Source organism: Theropithecus gelada, chromosome 10 (assembly GCF_003255815.1).
Source record: "Theropithecus gelada isolate Dixy chromosome 10, Tgel_1.0, whole genome shotgun sequence".
Classification (NCBI taxonomy): Eukaryota; Metazoa; Chordata; class Mammalia; order Primates; family Cercopithecidae; genus Theropithecus; species Theropithecus gelada.
The window spans coordinates 69402009-69416160 of record NC_037678.1 but is presented as its reverse complement, the minus strand read 5'-3'; the positions used below and the strand labels follow the sequence as shown (position 1 = coordinate 69416160).

Here is a 14152-nt window from a genome sequence, read left to right as displayed (position 1 = left end):
ATGGTCTCCATCTCCTGACCTCGTGATCCGCCCGCCTCGGCCTCCCAGAGTGCTGGGATTACAGGCTTGAGCCACCGCGCCCGGCCCCTCAGGTTGATTTTTCTGCTTATTGGACTGCTATTTGTTTTCTGTGCCTCCCCCATGGCCCCCACCCCACCCCTGCCGTTAGAATGCAAGCTCCACAAGGCAAGGACTTTATGTGGTTCACTAGAGCCCGCACTGTGCCTGGCACACAACAGGTGCTCAGTAAATCGCCGTTGAATGAGTGGATGGTGAATGAGTGGGACTCCAGGGGCCGCTCTCACAGGCATCTTCCATTGCAGTTCTGATCGGATCCAGCTGATGAACTCTGGGATTGGCTGGTTCCAAGTAAGTGTTAACAGGTGGTGCCTGAGGGCACAGGGGATGGCCTGGAACGCTCCACTCTCAAAAGAGATATTGCCCAGGACTTGCTTCAAACAAGGTCCCCACAGAAGCACCAGGGGGTGCTGGTCAGTCTCCACCAAAGTCCAACTTCCTGGCTCGAGTTTTCTGTTTTACAGTTCTCTGTTTACAGAGAACCCATTGTGTGTCAGACACAGCTGAGAACACACACATGCACACACAAATACACTCACAGATACACACTTTCTTTCAGTGAAGTTTTGATCCTGAATTAGAACACAAGTGCCCTTGACCCACAGTCTCATTCTGCGTACATAGACACGCCTCAGTGCCCTAGACAGCCCCTGCCTGCTGGGAGTTAGACCAAACCGGAGACCTCAGTCCAGCGTGTGTTCTCTGGTTTTTATGACTTGTTTTTCACTGTTTTTGACTTTTTTTTTTTTTTTTTTTTGAGATGGAGTCTCACTCTATCGCCCAGGCTGGAGTGCAGTGGTGTGATCTTGGCTCACTGCAACCTCCACCTCCTGGGTTCAAGCAATTCTCCTGCCTCAGCCTCCCAAGCAGCTGCGACTACAGGCGCCCGCCACCACGCCCGGCTAATTTTTTGTATTTTTAGTAGAGACGGGGTTTCACTGTGTTAGTCAGGATGGTCTCGATCTCCTGACCTCATGATCCACCCACCTTGGCCTCCCAAAGTGCTGGGATTACAGACGTGAGCCACCGTGCCTGGCAACTAGTATTTTAAAATAGGGAGAGTTCCACATGCAAATCAGGACTTCAGGCTTCCCTCCAGAAGTCAGAAGCTCAGGCAATGCAGGGCAAAATTCCCTCAGGGCAAATTTGGCTGCAACAGAGTGGTAGGGCCCAGAGGATGGCGCATCCTCCAATGCACCCCAATCCCCTCATCTACCAGGCCCCAGGGGCAGCTGAGTTCGTGCCCGTCCCAGCCCATCTGGTCCCTGGGAGCTCCCACAGCTCTGATCAGCAGGGGACTTGGAATTCCTACATCTCCACCAGCCGCCTTCGCCCGTGGGGAGGAGCCATACCCACGCAGAATGAGGGGGGGTACTTCGGATTCTCAGCCAGGGTGACAATCCCCCATTCTCTCTCTCACAGCCTGACGTTCTGAAAAACATCATCACTGAGATCATCCTCTCCGTTCTGCTGCCAAACCAGAATGGTGCGTACCTCTGCCATCTGTGCCCCCTCTCTCCCCAGGGCCTGGCTTTACTTCCCCTGCCCTCATCTCCATGAATGGGGCCCTTTTCATTCATCTCCCAGCCATCCCTCAGAGCCTGCTTCAAAAGCCACCTCCTCCCAAGAATCTTCTCAGCCCAATTCCTTTGCTAGTGCCAGAGGCTGGGCTTGTAAAGATGAACCAAGCAGTGGGCCAGCCTTGCAGGGCTGGAAGGAGACAGAAGTGTAAGCAGACAATGCAACGAGAGAGGTGAAAGAGACAACTGGAGGTGCCTCAGCAGACCCTGTTCCCCGTCTTGCTAGTGCCTGGCCTTGGTCAAGCTGCACGATCCTTCTGAGCCTCAGTTTCTCCATCTGTAAAATGGGGACACAGAAGTACCTTCTTCAGAGGCACAAATCAGGAGGTGTCTGGCACAGTCAGTGCCCAACACTCTAATTCAGCCCCAGGTTGAATGAGGGGTGGGAAGAGTTTGTAACCTACACCAGCTCCATCTTTTTAATTTCTTTATTTTATTAGACTGGAAAATCTCAAAGTATAGAAACCTCTGCTGGCGATAATGGGAGCCCCTGATGGTTCTTGAGCAAGAGTGTAAGAGAATGCGAGGATTACATTTTGTGAGGAGCCAGAAGCCAGTGCCTGAGGCAAAGGGAGGGTAGATGAGGCTGGGTCGATGCTGGGGCCAGAGAACACGCGAACAGAGGCATAGAGGGCTGTCTGATCAGGCCTGCCAGGCCGGGGCTTCCCTTCAGGAACCCTGAGCCTGCCCCTGGCTGCCCAGTCTCACCCCAGGCCCATCAGTTTCTGACCATGTTTGTTATTTCAGGCAAATTAAGATCTGGGGTCCCAGTGTCAGTGGTGAAGGCCTTGGGATTCGAGGCAGCTGAGTCCTCACTGACCAAGGTGAGTGGGTGTGGGCCTAAACATCGTGCCCCAGGGAGGGCACAGCCGCTGAGAGCCCTGTCTGGCAGGTGGGGCCTGCACTCCAATCCCAACCTGCAGGTGACCCTGGGCAAGTCCCTTCCCCTCTCAGGGCCTCACCTCCTCATCTGCAAGTGAGAAGGTTGGCTGTGCTGAGGATGGGACCCTCCTAGCCTGTGGTCAGTATACTTTTTCCACCTCCTCGTCATTCATTCATTCAGCAAATATTTTTCGAGGGTCTTCCATACACAAAGCATGCCTCTGAGTGCTTGAGGCCACTGAAATGAACAATTGGAAAACACTCCCATCTTTTTCAAGCCTACCTTCTAGCAGAAGAGGCAGATACATAAATCTAAAGATATGACATCAGGCTGAGTGGAGGAAGGCTGAGAAGAAAAATAAAGCAGGTTCAGGAGGAGAGAGTGATGTCAGGCGAGGGGTGCTGTTTCAGATGGGGTGGTCAGGGAGGGCGTCTCTGAGGAGGTGACATTTGAGCCAATGCCTGAGGAAGTGAAGGGTGAGCCCTGTGGGTAGCTGGGAGAAGTGTCCTGTCAGAAGGACAGGGTATTAGGCCGTTCTCGCACTGCTATAAGGAAATACCGGAGGCCAGGCTCAGTGGCTCATGCCTGTAATTCTAGCACTTCAGGAGGCCAAGGTGGGTGGATCGCCTGAGGTCAAGCGTTAGAGACCAGCCTGGCCAACATGGGGAAACCCAGTCTCTACTAAAAATACAAAAATTAGCTGGGCATGATGGCAGGCACCTGTAATCCCAGCTACTTGGGAGGCTGAGGCAGGAGAGTTGCTTGAACCCAGGAGGCAGAGGTTGCAGTGAGCTGAGATCGTGCCATTGCACACCAACCTGGGCAACAAGAGGGAAACTCCATCTCAAAAAAAAAGAAAAGAAAAGAAAGGAAATACCTGAGACTGGGTAATTCATAAAGAAAAGAGGTTTAATTGGCTCACAGTTCTGCAGGCTGTACAGGAAGCATGATGCTGGCATCTGCTCAGCTTCTGGGGAGGCCTCAGGAAACTTGCAATCACGGCGGAAGGCGAAGGGCAAGCACACACATCACATGGCCCAAGCAGGAGTAAGGGGTGGGAGGCGCTACACACTTTTAAACAACCAGATCTCACGAGAACACACTCACCATCACGAGAACAGCACCAAGGGGATGGCCCTAAACCATTCACGAGAAACCAGCCCCATGATCCAGTCAGCTTAGGCCCCACCTCCAACATCAGGTGCCACAGTTCTACATGAGATTTGGGCAGGGACACAGATCCAAACCATATCAGATGTCAAGTGCAAAGGCCTTGAGGTAGGGATTGTTGGTGTCCTAGGAAAGATGAGGAAGGAGGCCCAGGATCGAGGCAGCATCCAGGGCAGGTACCTCATAGGCCTGAGATGCACTTGCACACACATACACATACACACACATGCACACCTTTACACACCTATACACATACACACACACATACACACACACCCCTTTACACACCTATACACATACACACACACACGTACACATTACACATACACACACACCTTTATACACCTATACACATACATACACACATACACACATATACACTGCACACATACACACACATACACATACACACACACACCTTTATATACCTATACACATACATACACACATACACACACCTTTATACACCTATACACGTACATACACACACACATATACACTGCACACATACACATATGCATACACATATACACACATACACATATACACACATACACACACCACACATATACTACACACATACACATATACACACACATACACATACACACCACACACACACACACAACACACGCGTATACACACACACCATGTGGCCAGATGGTCTCAGCTCAAGACCGGGATCAAGTCCATCTTGTCCATGCCTCTGTCCCCAGTGCTTGGCATGGCCTGGCACACAGTAGGTGTTCAATAAATGCTTGGTGAGCAAATGACTCTCCATGGCATCTGCTGGTGGGGAAAGGAACTATAGCAGTGTCACCCTCGCTCCCAAATACGCTCCCAAATACTATTCTTTCTTGAAAAGAACAGCCCACAGTCACTGTGTGCCAGGCTCTGGGGCATCTCTCCGCCGCTAGAGTAGAGCCGAAACTCCAGGAAGGCAGGAGTTTCTGTCTCCTTTGTCCTCCGTTGTGGCCAGTGGCTGCACACAGTAGGTGTGTAGTAAATGCCTGCTAACTGAGATGGGCACCTTACTGTCATTAGGTCATGCAGAGGAGGGGCCCAAAGCAGGGGGTGATCAAGGCAGGTGATGAGTGCAAATCCCACTTCTGCCACCTATTGAGTGCGTGACTTTGGAAAGGGGATTGCCACCTTCAAGTCTCAGTGCCCCCATCTGCAAAATGGAGATGACATGAGGACCCAGTGTGGCATTAATGTTCACACACAGACCCTCCACCCTTGACCTTTCCAAGAATTCTGTATTTGTGGGTTCAGGGTCATGGTCCCCCAGTGACAGCAGTCACCTTACGGAGGACAAAACCAGCATAAACCACAAGGCAAGAGGTTAAAGAAGCCTGTTTTCTGACTTTTCCCCTCCATTTCCAGGATGGCCTTGTGCTTACCCCAGCCTCCTTGTGGAAACCCAGCTCTGCTGTCTCCCAGTGAAGACTTGGATGGCGGCCATCAGGGAAGGCTGGGTCCCAGCTGGGAGTGTGGGTGTGAGCTCTACAGACCATCCCACTCTGCAATCAATAAACACTTGCCTGTGATGCCTGCAGTCTGGAGTCTTTTTGTCCTGGCACAGGAGTCATTTTGCCCCTGGCAGGCTTAGGGACTGGATAGCTGAGCCACACCTGGGTCACATTCAGGCACATCTGAGCCAATCTGGGTGATGTCTGAGCTGTCTGGACCACATCGGGCCACATGTGGATGATGTCCACGGTCTTGACCACCTCCCCGTGCTTCAGGAATCAGAAAGCCAGCTATTCCCACCTGCCTTCATGTCAGCCTCAAGACCATCTTCAGTGGGATGTCTTTTAGGGTAGGGGACATATATTTTGTTTATCTTGGCAGTATGGTGGACAGAGGACTCTGATCAATGTGGATCTGGGGGCAGATGAACTAGGCTTGGAGCTCTGGCCTGGCCTCTTAATGCTTCTTTGACTCTGGGATGTAGTTTCCCCTCTGTGGGCCTCAGTTTCCTTCTCTGTAAAATGGGAATAGTCATTGTCCCCTCCTTGGAGGGCTTTGGTGAGGAGTAAATTTTGAGAGAACAGTTCCAGGTACATGGTAGGTACTCAGTTAATGTCATCTGTGGGTGATGTCATCACTGCTGTTGCCTGGCCTCTGGAGTGTTCAGCCTTATCACCAAAGCACCATCCTGCTCAGACAGTGGGTGACCGCCTTGTCTTTCTGGCCTCCCTGATGTCAGGATGCTTGGGACAGACAATAGGGCCCGTGTTCTCCAGACCTCAGGCCTGCCCAGTACCCAGAGCCCTTTAGTTACATGAGGAGCCTCGTAGGAAGGGATGGGGTAGGCATGCCAGGAAAATGCATTGCTCATCATGAGAGCACAAACAGGCATAAGAACAGTTCACAGCCCGGAAGGGCAGCCAGGGAAATCGGACAGGCCAAGAGGGACACAGAAGGGCCAGGCCACGATCTTGCACAAGGTGCTTACGCCATTGTCAGTGACCACTTACCCAACAGCTGCCAAGTGCCAGGGCTGGGTGGAAGCTCCCCACCCATCCCAGCTCCCAGCCACACTTTGGGTAGGATTTTGTTCCCCACACATCACATTCCATTACTTTTCTAAATCATATTAAATCTGCATTTGAACTCCAACTCGCAAAGAAGGTGAGAAAGTCTATCTCCATCTTACCCAGGGTCGGTCTCTTCTGGCTCCCTGGGGTCGTAGAAGGATCTACTGGAGGCTTCCAGGGAGCCTGGAGGGTGGGGCAGCCCCTCTCGGCTGGGTTCCACCTGGTCCCGATGAAGGGATCCCTGTCCCAGCCCACATGACCCTGTCAGAGGCAAGCAACTCCTCCACCCCAGCCAAGCGGGGCAGAGGCATCCTTCTCCAAAAGAGCCCTAGACGTGTATCCTCCAGGTCCCACCACCCACATCCTCTGGGGCTTCCTAGGGGTCGGCGGATAAATAACCCTGGCTTCCTCACCCTTTGGGGCAGGGAACAACTCTAGGGCACCTGCTATAGACGGGCTCCCAGCTCCCCAGCGGGACTGGGCCCCAGTTGCCCATGCTGGTAACCAGCTTGCTGACACAGTTTTTTGTTTGTTTGTTTGTTTTTTGTTTTTGTTTTTGAGACAAGATCTTGCTCTGTTGCCCAGGCTGGAGTGCAGTGACACAATCTCAATTTACTGCAGCCTCAAACTCCTGGATTCAAGTTATCCTCCCACCTCAACCTTCCAAGTAGCTTGAATTATAGGCGTGCACCACCATGCCCAGCCCGATGTGCTCTTTGTAGGTTGCCTCGCCTCTCCGCCTCACTTCCCCACTCGCCTACCAGTGTTCCCTAGGGTCATCTCCCAAATCAACTCCCTGCACTCCAATCCTGTTCTCAGGGTCTGCTTCTGGTGAACCTGAACCAAGACAGCCATTTGCTCCATGCAGGCACTATTTGAAGGATCTTCCAGACCTCCGCTCACGCCACCATCCTCCATGAACTGCTGAGGCTCCCCCAGTCTGGCAACTCCATGACTCCAGTGCCTTGCTGGGCTGTGGGAGGAAAACTCCTCCATTTCCTGCTGTCTTACCAGCGGCAGCAAAGAGAAAACACCAAGAGATCTCATTCAATCATCGTGCCTTGCAGGAATTAGTACTGTGTTTGTCTTACAGATGGGAGATAAAGTAGCAAACAGCTGGTGACGTGATGGGGCTGGGGTGGGAACCCAGGCCTCACCCACTTTGCCCTGAGCCTCCCACCTGAATCCACACCATGTTTAGATCCAGTTTTCTTTCTTTCTTTTCTTTCTTTTTCTCTTTCTTTCTTTTCTTTTTCTCTTTCTTTCTTTTCTTTCTTTCTTTCTTTTCTTTTCTTTCTTTCTTTCTTTCTTACCCCTTCCTTCCTTCCTTCCTTCTTTCCTTTCTTTCTTTTTTTTTTTTTCCTTTTAGACAGGGTCTCACTCTGTTGCCCAGGCTAGAGTACAGTGGTGCAATCCCTGCTCACTGCAACCTCCGCCTTCCCGGGCTCAAGCAATTCTCCTGCTTCAGCCTCCCAAGTAGCTGGGATTACAGGCATGCGCCACCATGCCCAGCTGATTTTTGTGTTATTAGTAGAGATGAAGTTTTACAATGTGGGCCCGACTGGTCCCAAACTCCTGACCTCAAGTGATCCGCCCGCCTCGGCCTCCCAAAGTGCTGGGATTACAGGTGTGAGCCACCGCACCTGCCCCCAGTTTTCTTATTCCTCAAAATAACGGTAACAAGTAGCAGCCTCTGCTCCCAGCACAGTGTTATCCACTTCCTGTGGGATGAACATTCCCCTTTTACAGATCAATAAACTGAGGCTCAGAGAGAGGCAGTAACAATGTCTTGCCCATCTCCATGTCCTGCCTAGGGCTTCCCTTTTGTGGAAGACACCCCCACGAAACCTCGCATCTCTGTAGAGATTAGTCAATGAGGTAAGCATATGGAGGCCATGGGGCTCCAGTCTTTTACATTTAGAGACCGGATTTGGGAAGGAAAGAAGACCTCAGCGCCTCCACTAACATCCTGCTCCTTCCTGGTGACTCAGGTGAGCAATTAACCCCAGAGCCTTTCTCTGCCCTCGGCAGAAGGAATACAGCCCTTCACAATAATGTTGAGACCAAGTTTGCAGAAATGAAGGCGACCTGTTAACTCTTACAGCATCTTGTAACCCAAAAAATCTGAGATTCTCAAATGAGAATATCCCATCTAATCTATGTTGCCAAATCATATTAGGTTGATGCAGCAACCTAATACTAACACTAGTCATTCGCTTTTGACGTTAGCCAAAATGGGAACTTCAGAGCTGTCATTGACTTTGTGCTTTCTGCATAGCTGCTGTCTTCTAGAACCAGCCCTTCAGGCTGGGAGCGGTAGCTCATGCCTGTAATCCCAGCACTTTGGGAGGCTGAGGCGGGCAGATCATGAAGTCAAGAGGCGCGGTGGCTCAAGCTTGTAATCCCAGCACTTTGGGAGGCCGAGACGGGCGGATCATGAGGTCGGGAGATCGAGACCATCCTGGCTAACACGGTGAAACCCTGTCTCTACTAAAAAATACAAAAAACTAGCCGGGCGAGGTGGTGGGCTCCTGTAGTCCCAGCTACTCCGGAGGCTGAGGCAGGAGAACGGCGTAAACCCGGGAGGCGGAGCTTGCAGTGAGCTGAGATCCGGCCACAGCACTCCAGCCTGGGCGACAGAGCCAGACTCCGTCTCAAAAAAAATAACAAACAGATACGAGATTGAGACCAGCCTGGCCAACATAGTGAAACCCCATCTCTATTAAAAATACAAAACTTAGCCGAACATGGTGGCATGCGCCTGTAGTCCCAGCTACTCGGGAGGCTGAGGCAGGAGAATCACTTGAACCCGGGAGGCAGAGGTTGCAGTGAGCCGAGATCGTGCCACTACACTCCAGCCTGGGCAACAGAGCAAGACTCCATCTCAAAAAAAAAGAAAAAAGAAAAAAGAACTCACCCTTCCACTGTCAGCCTCTCTGCCCCAGGTCTCCAGCCAAAGAACACAGTGTAACACCTGCTCTGTCCATGCCTCTGAGTTGTGAAAGGGAAAGACATTAACCCCAGGAGGAAACCCTATGAAAAATCTAAAAGCCACCTAGAGACAAGTCACACCTGCATTGGGGTGACCACGCTAGACAGCAGTGAATGAAGCTGTCGATGCTGACGCAGCCAGCTGTGCACACTCACAGCGGGGATGCCAGGATTCCCACATCAAAAGACACTGGCACAGCAGTTTGGTTGGGAGCGAGGTCTCCGAGTCTGGGAGCTGCGTGGCATAGTGACACCAAATTTCTCTGTCACTGAGTGGTCGGACCCCTCTCTGGGCCCTGATTTCAAATCCCATCATTATCATGGACATGCTGTGTGACCCAGAGCAAGGTACTTGACTTCTCTGAGTCTCAGTTTTCTCATCTATAAAATGCAAGTTAAAAGAAGTAACTTTTTGAACCCTTCCTATATACTAGGCCCTGTACTGACATCTACATGAGTGGCCTCAATGAACCTTCACCATACCCAAAAGACATAAACGGATTTATCATTCCCATGTTACAGACATGAAAAGTGAGGCTCAGAAGAGAAAGCCACTTGCCCACAGTCACACAGCTCCTGACTGAAGGTGGCGGTTTGAACCCAGGCCTGTCTGGCTGCAGAGGCCATGCCATCGGTGACCACATTATAGCAAAAACCGATGGCATGGACAACATAGAAAAGGCATAGGTCCTGAGACTTGGCAGAGCTTGAAAGTAATTTTAAAATTTAAAAAAAATAATAAAAAGCCTATAGAGAATGGCCACCAGAAGGTAGACCCCAGAGCCTCCCTGCCTGGCCCCTGCCACCTGCCTGCTCTCCTCCCTCTGCCCCACCCCCACACAATCACTCCCTTGGGCTCTGTGACTGCCATACCCTATACTAGGAGCCCCCTCAGGGCCCCTCCTGAGAGCTGGGGACCTTGCCAGGGCTCCACAGCTCCAATGACGTTCCAAAGGGAAATGAGCCCTCCTCAAAGCCACAGGGCCCCACCCACCTCCTCCCTAAAGCCTGTTGGTCCAGGGCTCAGGGCCTGCCCCTCAAGCTTCAATTTTGGCCAGAAGCCCCTTGCCACCCAGTGCCGAGAGGACCTCTCCCTCCACTGAAGAGCTCCTCTGAGCCGCAAGCCGGGCCAGGGGGCTGGACTTCCTGTCCAGGCTTCCGAGCTCAGGTTAAAAGAGTTGTCTTTCTGGGAAGCTGGAGACAGAGGCCAGGGAGAGACTCCAGATAGTCCCATTCTTGGAGAGGAAGGCCAACAGGGTCAATGGGGCATTTCTCAAATATTTCTTGAGCACCTATAATAATCTTGTGAGGTGGCACATAGATGTTTAGCACCAGGCGAACCTGGGCCGGAGTGCCGGCTCTGCCGCTCACTACCTGTGTCACCTTGGGTAAGTTACTTCTCCATTCTGAGCCTCAGTTTCATCATCTGTACCTTAGGCCTCATATCAATGATCTCAGACCATTGGGGCGAGGACTCAATGATGCGATGAGGCTTGTACAGCTCTCAGCATGGTGCGTGGCACATAGTATGGACTCCAGAAGAAGTCCGGGCTGGTATGGCTGGCTCAACCCAGGAGGTGGAGAGGGTGGAAAGATGAGGGTGCTGGGCTGAGAGTAACAGGGGAGAGAGACCTGACTTGAGTGAACTGATAGAGAAAAGCATCTGCCATGGAGACTGACTAAGTGCTGGTTGGATGAATAGTGGATGCATTTGACATCAGCCTGGAAGAGCTAATGCCACAAGCACAAATTTCACAGGCCAATACAAAGCACAGTTTGTATATGCAAACAAACGCAAAACCATTCTCTTTCTGTTATCCGATTTGGTCACTGTTTTGAACTCCTGTGCCACCAAGTAGCAAAAAACTGGATATTCAAGGCAATGCCAGGATATTCTAAGGCACTCCAGAGTAGGCTTAGCCACTTTGGGGGTCTCCTCGCCTTGCTCAAGGGCAGCATCTACCTTCTGGGAGGCTTCTTCATGGGCGCGGCATGGGGGGCAATGGTAGTTCCTCTGCGGGCCCTGACATCTGCCCTAGAGATGTCTGCATCTCGGCTGGTCCCTGCCTTGCAGTTCCAGAGGGTTCGTTTCCTAGTGGAATGCTCCTGCCCACCCAGAGAGCCACCCAGACAGCCCCTGCCTGCGATTCTGGGGTTCCAGCTATGCCCTTTTGGACACTTGGCAGAGCTGAGGTTCTGCTGCTAGAAACTGGTATAAATGCAGTGTCTGGAATATTTCCCTGCTAGCTGGTAAAGATCTGTAGCTTTAAGTCCCCCAGATGCCTACCCCTACCACCCCTCTGGCACCTCCCCCAGGACCCCTATCCCATAGCATCCTCAAGATTCAGAAGCCTCCAGTGTTAAAAAGGAGTGCTAGGCTATGAGGAGTGACTCAAACCTGTAATCACGGCGCTTTGGGAGGCCAAGGCAGGAGGATCTCTTGAGTCTAAGAGTTCGAGACCAAACTGGGCAACATGGTAAAATGTCGCCTCTGCTAAAAATAAAAAAATTAGCTGTGCATAGTGGCACGCTCCTGTAGTCTCAGCTACTTGGGAGGTTGAGGCAGGAGGATTCTTTGAGTCTGGGAAGTCAAGGCTGCAGTGAGCCAAGATTGTGCCACTACACTCCAGCCTGGCTGACAAGGCGAGACCCTGTCTCAAAAAAAAGGGGGAAGTGATACATCCTTTAACCTCTCACAATGTTATCCAGTCATATGAACAGCTGTTGGACACTGACTGCTTGCTAAGTGCTTTGCACATATTATGGAACATATTCCTCACAACGACCTAGAATTGTCCCTATTTTACAGATGAGAAAACTGAAGCATGGAGCGGTCCTGTGACTTGCTCAGGTCCCACCCTCAGGAAGTGGCAGTGCCCACACTCTGGAGAAGGGCACTGCAGGCCGAGGGATCCGCAAGCACAAATGTACAGTGGCAGGAAGCCCAGGAAGTGCAGGCTGTGTTCGAGGACTAGCGGATCTGGAGCTGGGGGCAGAGGCAAGGGAAAGCTGGAGAGATGGTCCTAGGAGAGGCAGAGTTGGGAGACAAAAGGTGACAGGTCCCCAGTGAGGACGTCAAGATTCCCACCTCTGCGTCTGCAGGTCCTGGCCAAGAGGATGCTGCTGCTCTGGATGTCACTGCTTGCTGGACGTTGCTGCTCCAAGCCCAGGGGAAGGCCCAGCACCTACTCCACCTGCAGAGCCACAAGAATCAGCGGGAAAAGGTAAATGTTAAGGGGTGAGTGTCAGAGGCAGGAACTCAGGAAAGGCCAGGGGTGGGAGACGGTACCACCTCCCTGCTCAATGATTCTCCTCTACGGGCCTTCCCCTTGCCACAGAATTCACCTTCCTTCACCCAGAGCTGATCCTGTGTCTCCTTTGCTCTAACACTTGCCATGGCTTCTCAGTGCCCTCGGGAGAACCTCCGAGGTTGCCCCTTACACTGGCATTCAAGGCCCTGTATCTCCAGCCTCTTCCACTGCCTCCTTCCACTGCCTCTTCCACTGCCTCCTTCCCTGAGCACCCCCACAGATTTCACAGCTCACTCCTTTGCTAGGCTGTTCCTCTGGCCTGAAATGTCTTTCCCTCTTGCTCAACCTGGTGCATCTGGGCCCATCCTTTAAGGCAAAGGCCTAACCACCTCCTCTGGGAATTCCTCTCGATTTCCCCAGGCAGAAGGAATCTCTCCTTCCTCTGAGTTCCCACAGCCCTTTGGTAAGGCTTCCTCTGTGGCCTTATGCTTGTTCAAGTGTGCTGCGCCTGCTGTCCCGTCTGCCTGTTGGGCTGCTTGCCTCTGTCCCTAACTCCTGACTAAGCTGCTTGTCATCCATCCAGCCCCATCCCCGCTCACCACATTCCAGCCTCACTCCACTTTCTGTGTCCTACTGCGCCAGGCTCACCAGCACCTCAGGGCCTTTGCACGTTCTGTTCCCTCTGCCGCCATGGCTCTCCCTGGGATCAGCCTGAGTGATGGATTCCTCCACCTCACTCAGGCCTCAGCTCAGAGGCCTCCTCCTCAGAGAGGCCCTCCCTTATCACCCCATCGGAAACAGATCTTCGTCCTGGTCATGCTCCGACTCCGCTGTATTTTTTCTTTTTGCAGCACAGATCACTCTGGAATATTGCCTTGCTTGCTGATCGGAGTGCTCAGCTTTTGTCTCTCTCCCTAGCAGGAAACTCCATGAGGGCAGGGGCCACACTGCTCCTGTCCCCTGAGCCCAGGAGAGAGTAAGAGCTCAGTAAGTGCTGGCTGCCGAATGACTGAGTGAATTTGGTGAAGGGTTGAATGAACGGTACAGCCCCACACTGAGGCGGGGCTTGCGTCCTCACACAGTTCAGACCTGTTCTCAGAGCACGGCATCCTGGGCTGCATGCTCAGCCTGCCTGTGACAGGGGCCAGGAGCAAAGGTGTCCCTGTCCTGGACCACCTGCCCTTTGTAAGCAAATGTCTTTCCAAGAAGAGCAGTGGGCTGGACCTGTCGCAGGTCGATCGGGGACCTGCTTTCAGGGAAGAGCCTCCCCCTGCTGTGGGAGCTTCTCTGGGCAGGTGGGTAAGTGGAGGGCCAGGACTGCCTCTGGCCTTTCCTGGTGCCCTGAGCGGCTGTGTTCTCAGCACGGTGTCTTTGGAGGTTCTCTATAGCCTGGAAAGTGCTAAGCGAGTCTACTTTTCTTGACCTTATGTCTCTCCAAGCCGCTGGCAATCTTCCTAGGAAGAAAGTAGGGTCTCAATCTGGGACCTCAGCCCAGCAGCCCTCCTGCCCTCTACATTCAGCCTACAACTGGGTTTTTTGCAAATCTGCATAGGTTTTTGAAAAGTATTTTTAATGAATTGCCAACATATAAAAATCTAGAAGGTTTTAATCAATATCTGGGTTTCCCAATTGTATTAGATTGTGAGGACTGCCATA

The 14152-nt window shown here is 52.1% G+C and overlaps 1 protein-coding gene across 2 annotated transcripts in view; it reads left to right on the top strand.

Moving 5' to 3' along the window:
* The window catches only part of BPIFB1 (BPI fold containing family B member 1), a 36298-nt gene extending 31029 nt beyond the window's left edge, over window positions 1-5269 (top strand). For both annotated transcript variants that reach the window (XM_025400181.1, XM_025400182.1), the window contains exons 13-16: window positions 324-369; window positions 1501-1564; window positions 2406-2482; window positions 5098-5269. In XM_025400181.1, coding sequence (XP_025255966.1) covers window positions 324-369; window positions 1501-1564; window positions 2406-2482; window positions 5098-5157 — 247 coding nt within the window. In that variant the 3' untranslated portion in view covers window positions 5158-5269. The remainder of the gene's footprint in view (window positions 1-323; window positions 370-1500; window positions 1565-2405; window positions 2483-5097) is intronic.
* The last annotated feature ends 8883 nt before the right edge of the window (window positions 5270-14152 follow it).